Source organism: Ceratotherium simum, chromosome 6 (assembly GCF_057802395.1).
Source record: "Ceratotherium simum simum isolate JZ-2026a chromosome 6, ASM5780239v1, whole genome shotgun sequence".
NCBI lineage: Eukaryota > Metazoa > Chordata > Mammalia > Perissodactyla > Rhinocerotidae > Ceratotherium > Ceratotherium simum.
The window spans coordinates 75,516,765-75,522,984 of NC_141905.1; the positions used below are offsets into that span (position 1 = coordinate 75,516,765).

The window sequence follows — 6,220 nt, forward strand, 5'->3', positions numbered from 1 at the left end:
TAATGATACGAATTCTGTAATAAAGTGATAAATATATATGTACATACAAATACAATTTCTGAAAGGAAATACAACAAAAGGTTAACAGAAGATAACTGTGAGGAATGGAAATAGCGTTAGAGCATGCATTATCAACGGGGTGACAGCGCCTCAAAGAGAAAAAAAAAACCTTAGATATTACAATGGTTTGTAGCCCTCCAAAGGATTACAGTACATAAAAAGATGTACAGTATATCTGTGGTATTAAAACTTCATGAAGAGGGGAAGCGATTAGGGGGAAAAATGTGGAAAAAGACTCCTTAGGAAAGCATAATGAAATAAAGATTGAGAAACAATGGGTTAGAGGGAATAGGTAATTGTACTTATCACTTTGTATGTTTGTTTTTCTATGAGCATATGTTTATTTTTAAATTTAATTTTTAATAAAACAAAAGTAAGATTTATCTACCTAATGGAAGTGTTAAGTGAATAGCGAAATCCTGACTAGAAGATGTAGTTCCTCAGCCCATGCTGAGTGTCCTCTCATGGAGGGGTGCCCAATTGGTGTCTCTTTGGCAGTAGCTCACCAGCTTTAGGAGGAAATTACATCTTTTAATAAGTAAACTGGTTTATGACAAAAACCATATGGCCTACAAAGCCTAAAATACTTACTATCTCACCGTTTACAGAAAAAGTCTGCTGACCCCTGATCTACAGTATATTAGCTTAAAAGTACTTTTTTTGGCATATTCATACAGTGGAATACTATCCAGCAATGCAAACAAATGAACAAAACTCCAGGCTACAATATTGATAAATCTCACACACATTATGAGTAAAAGAACATAGAAGCAAATAATACATACTGTATGATTACATTTATGTAAATTTCAGAAACTGGCAAAACTTACTTTTGATGACATTGAATATATTCGGGCAAAGGAAGGTGATAGTGATCACAGGGATTATGGAGGGACTTCTGGAAATGTTCTGATTCAAGTTTTATTAGAAACATATTTGTTTTTTTAATAACTCATTGAGATGTTCATTTATATTTTGTGTACTTTTCTCAATCTATATTATGCTTTGTTGTAAAAGCAAAAAATTTTAAATATAAATTTTACAAAAATGTAACCAAGCGAAGAAAAATAAATTTACCAGCCTTCTTTTCATAAATAAGGAAGTAAGTACACATGTACCCTGGTTATTCAGATATAGTTGGTCCCTGGACCACACTTGGAAAAATAGTGGTGTAAAGACAAGTTTGCATTTGACACCAAGGCAACCATTTAGTCCCAGACTGCTTTCTGCTGACTGACTTTGTATAGATCCAAGACTGACAATGCTTCAACTTTTTCCAGACTGATGAGGTCACTGTAGTAGGCAATAGTTTCAGACCCTTTCGTCAAAATAATGCTCCAGCTACTTTCTAGCCTAGAAACCTCTTTTAATTATTATTTTAATTATTAACTCAACTCTAAGAATACGCTTGACTAAATTTCCATCTGAACCTTAGGCACTATGTCAATAATCCTGGGGAAAATGATACTAACTTTAAAGAGAAAGGAGGTTACCTTGATTTAAAACCAGTTATCTTATCATAGGAAATTCATTTTAAGTAGTGTTAGCCCAAGAATAGCCCAAAATTTTTGGTTTGTTTGTTGTTGTTGTTTTGGTCTTACATTAGAGTATGTTTATTGGTAAGCGGCAATCACTCTCTTCAAAACTTTCTCAACAAGTTCCAAGTGACACGGCATTACTACACTGACCAGTTTGTTTGTATCTGTCCAGTCTGCATCTTCCCTTCTGGTAGTGGCACTCCATTCTTTTTTGGACAACTACTCCAATCCACTGGCCTTCACGGGGCTGCCAATCAAGGCGCCCTGCCCTTCCCTGGCCAAAGGATTTAAACACATGACCCAAACTAGGCCAATTAGACACTCTTCCTAGAATTTACATGCCTACCACCATCTCTAGACTACGAACTCCTCACCAGCAGGGACAAGGTTTTATTCATCTCTATATCTCTGATGCCTAGCACAGTGCCTGGCTATGAATATTCAATGCATGTGGGTTGAATGAATTGCAAAGAAAATCATGTACCTTAAACAAATGCTGAGCTAAGTCTATCATTTCCCAACAGAATCCTGGAAGGGGAGCAAATTGTATGATGTTTTGTAAGGGAAATGTCCACTTTAGTAGCTAGGAAATATGCATCGGAAACAGTATTCCAAGTTGCCATCTCTCAGTGCATTAAAGATGTCAATCAGTCCAATAAAATAAAGCCCGAAAAAGACAAAAGGAGAATTACTTCATTACCTCAACATCTGCTTGAACATAAGCAATCACACACTGGCTATTTTTTTTTAAAGGGACATAATATAACTTTCTAGAAAGACATAATATAGCTAATTATACCATTCACTAGAAGGGAACATACAATGTTTTGAAGTAATTCAGAAGTGGGTGTGATTTATAAGACATAGAGCTTAGGGAACGGTAAGTATAAATTAGAGATTGTTCATATTATGACAGACTCCGTCATTGCATTTCACAACTTTTGTCAAAAGCAACCTTATTCACCGCACCACTGAAGGCTTCACATTAGGGAAGCCTGCTGTCAGCTCTGCCATTTAGAGTAGACAGGAACCTTCTTTCTGAACACCCTCCTGGGGAATGGGTTCAAATTTTAGACTTAAAACTCACTAAGGAAGCATTGATATGATGAAACCTGAATGGCCAATAAACATGTAAAAAGATTTTAAACCTCATTGATAACCAAGTAATACAAATTTTTTAAAGGTACCATTTTTGTTCATCAGATTGGCAAAAATTAAGTAACTTGTCAGGCTGTCAAAATTAGTCAAGATTGCTGTTGGTCAATGTTGACCAGAGTGTGGGGAAATGGGCACTGATTGGGGGAATGTGAATTGGTACAGCCATTTGGGCAGGGCACTTTTGCAATGTCTAGCAAAACTCTGTGTACATGCCTTCTAATCCAAGAATTCCATTTCTAAGAATCTGTCCTAGAATAAAAAATTTGTAATTGTACAAATTTATTTGTATGATTATTTGATTAATGACTGTCTACTAGACAATAAACTTGGTGAGAATAGGGACTGTCTGTCTGGTTCACCATCTCTAGCCCCAATGCCTACCACATGGGCCTCATATATGGTAGGTACCTGCCAAGGTTTTGTTAAAGGAATAAATTAACATATACTCAGCATTAAAAAAGGACAATAGAGTATTTAATTGATAATGGTTCTTCTTGATCACATTAAACCGGAGTAGTGGAATTATTCACAATGTTAACAAGTAATAAAACAGTATTGTCTATTTTCAAAAATAAATCATACACACCAGTAGCTTACAAAATTGATCACAGTATTGGTAAGAGCCCAAACACCTAGTTGCCTATTTTTCCACCTCAAATCTCTAGCTTCCTAGTTAGTTCCATAGGTCAAATGGCAATTAAATACTCTTGAAATAAATTAATTGTTATCACAGTCTATGATCCAATGACAAACAAATGCCCGGGTGTTGAGATGTATAAAAATCACACTGTGGGCTGAAGACATCCCAACAACTGCGTAACCAGACTCACTATCCTTAAAAAATGCGTACCTTTTAAGAAACACAAATTTCAAAGTCTAACTGTTCTACTGCCTTTGATATGCCTATAATCAAGGAAAAATATCCTCTAAAAATACCAATGCCATGGATTTGTTTGTTTTCCGACATAATACGAGAAAAGAACCAGAAACATAAGAACGCTCCCTTTTCCGTCAGCTCTCAAATACAACAGAGATAGAGAATGTGTTCCAAATCAAATATAAACAACTTGTGGATTATCTGCATTGTTAATCTACCCTCGAAATTATATACAGCATAAAAGAAGTGAAAATTTTTTATTTTATTTTTATTTGAAAACTGACCATCCACCAAAAGATCTGATATCCACTGACAGATATTACCAATAATGAAAGTTCTAAAAGTCTAGAATATGAATTAAGAGTCTTTATGTTATGGGGGGGTGTTATTAGAAATAAAATACTAAAAGAATCCAGCCCCTCACCAAAACACTTGAAAAATTCCAGATCAAATTATGCCCACCCACTAGATTCATTGATGCTTGTGACTTCATGACCTTAGGCTAATATAGGATGGGATTTGAAGGTACTGGGAAGGCAAAAGCAATTTTTATCCAACATTTTCTAGGTGCTAGATAACACAAAGGAATGTGTTCTGTCCATTTCAGTGAGGTTAAGTAATTTCCCCAAGGTCACACAGTTAGTAAACAGTCAAGTTGAGATTTGTTTCAGGAGTGTGGACTCCAGAGGGATCCACATACCCTTACCAATGGTATGTTTGTGGTTTCAAGGAGCAACAGGTCAGGACCTCATGAAATCATCTGGTTTAGCCCTTGCCTTTAGTCAGATAAGGCTCGATCAACACAAGAGGCAAGGAAGGGAAGAGACTATCGAGTTCACAGAGTCGGTGAGTTGAGCCAAAAGAAGTGAAAGAGCTGGGACTAAATACCAGGATTAGCCGCAGAGAAGGGCCCCTTCCACTAAGTGGCCATGTCAGCAAGTTAGTCAGAAAAGCACAGGTTACTACACATTTTTACTTCCTAAATCGCTACGTTTCCTCTCTTTCTTGGCCCATATTCTCAGGCCACCATTGGTAAGGGTAATAATAAAATTTTAAATTTAAAAAGTGTAAGGTTCACATTTGATCCCTAATTTGGCTTTGTTCAGAAGTGTGGCAAGTGATGAAAATGACTGATTAAAACAGCTCTTTATTAAGGGATAATCTCCAGTTACCAGGCAGGGTTGAAATGCATGTACATGGTTCCTGCAGACCAGAGCCAAGTCTGAATTCAGGAAGCCCGACACAGGCAGAGTGTTGACTCACTAATAAACTGCTAAAAATGGGAAGTGATAAAAACACATCATGGCCTGAAAATCCCGGGTAAGGAAAGAGGAACTAAATCAAACCAGAACAAAAAGCTGGAAAAGCTGTGAAGCAGCGCGGCAGGCCTCCCAGCGCCAGTGTGCAAGGGTGGGGCCGAGGGTAGGGAGCAAGGCCAGCTGAGTTGCCCAAACCGCCCCCTCCCAAGATAGCCAGCCCCACCCGCTTCTCCCGCGTGGAAGGTGGTACCGTGGGGCCTCGGCCGCGCCGAATCCTTGTCCCTTCCCCCAACCCCCATCGTCTGCTACAGCAACCAGCGGGTAGCGCTTCCCGCACTGCCGGGCCCAACACTCCCAGGCGGGCACCCGCACGTTACCCTTGGCCATGGGCTCTCCAATGCGCGCGGAGGGCGCTTCTCCACGGGTGACTGGGCTACCAGAGCGGCCGCAACACCTCCCGCCCAGCTTCCACCAGCTCCAAACCCAGCGCCCCGGAGCCGTCCCCGCCCACCGGCCGCGGCAGCCCGCACCTGGCGGCCGCGCGCCCGCCTACCTTGCTCCTTCAGACTGGTGATGAGCTGCAGCTGCTTCTCCTCGTCCGAGCTGTTCATTTTGGCAGGTGGGGCCGGGAATAAAAAGAAAGGAGGGAGAGACGAGGGGTACAACGGGGGGAGGGGGGAAGGAAAAGCAAGATGCCGGTGGCGTGCGGCTTCACTACCCGGAAGTTGGATTTGCTCCCGCTCCTCCTCCTCCTGGCGCGGGGCGCGCGTGTGAGATCATCCCCACGCACCTACACAGCGGGCGCGGCGGCTTAACCTGCAGCCAGGCGGCGGGGCGGGGCGGACACGGGGACCGGGACGGACCAGCAGCCCGGGGGCAGGAGGTGGGGGCGATGGGGGGACCCGCGGTGGCACCGGGACCGCAGCCGTGCCCTCGCCTGCGGCGGCCGCTGCGTCTCAGCTTTCTCCGCGGAGGCCGGCACCGCAGGATGAGCAGGCGGGAGGGCGTGCGGACCCTCCTGTGTTGGCTCGGGCTCGCTCCTGCACCCCTTTCTCCGCCTCCACCCCCTGACATCAAGACGCGCATTCGGGAAAAAAATGGCCTTGAGTTTGCAGCATCTGTGGGAACCCCACTTTGAACGCCGCCCGCGGGCCGCTGTCCGCAAGCCGCCGACGTAGAGCAGGACGTAAGGAGCAGTAAACACCCAGGCTTCTTCCCCAAGTCTCACACAGCTCACTCTGGGGGCGATGTGGGAAAACCTAGATGCCTGCAGGGGCAGGCTCAATGTTGTAAATTTTGCACCTGAAGCAGGGACTAAAACAGGCCGG

The 6,220-nt window shown here is 42.5% G+C and overlaps 1 protein-coding gene across 2 annotated transcripts in view; it reads right to left on the reverse strand.

Moving 5' to 3' along the window:
- SHTN1 (shootin 1) overlaps positions 1-5,618 on the reverse strand; it is a 97,420-nt gene extending 91,802 nt beyond the window's left edge. Inside the window, exon 1 of one of the 2 annotated variants that reach the window (XM_004428107.3) lies at positions 5,446-5,618. In XM_004428107.3, coding sequence (XP_004428164.1) covers positions 5,446-5,503 — 58 coding nt within the window. In that variant the 5' untranslated portion in view covers positions 5,504-5,618. Of the gene's footprint in view, positions 1-5,269; positions 5,382-5,445 lie in introns of those variants that run through there. The other variant, XM_087432676.1, reaches the window with a different exon arrangement.
- Positions 5,619-6,220: the final 602 nt, after the last annotated feature.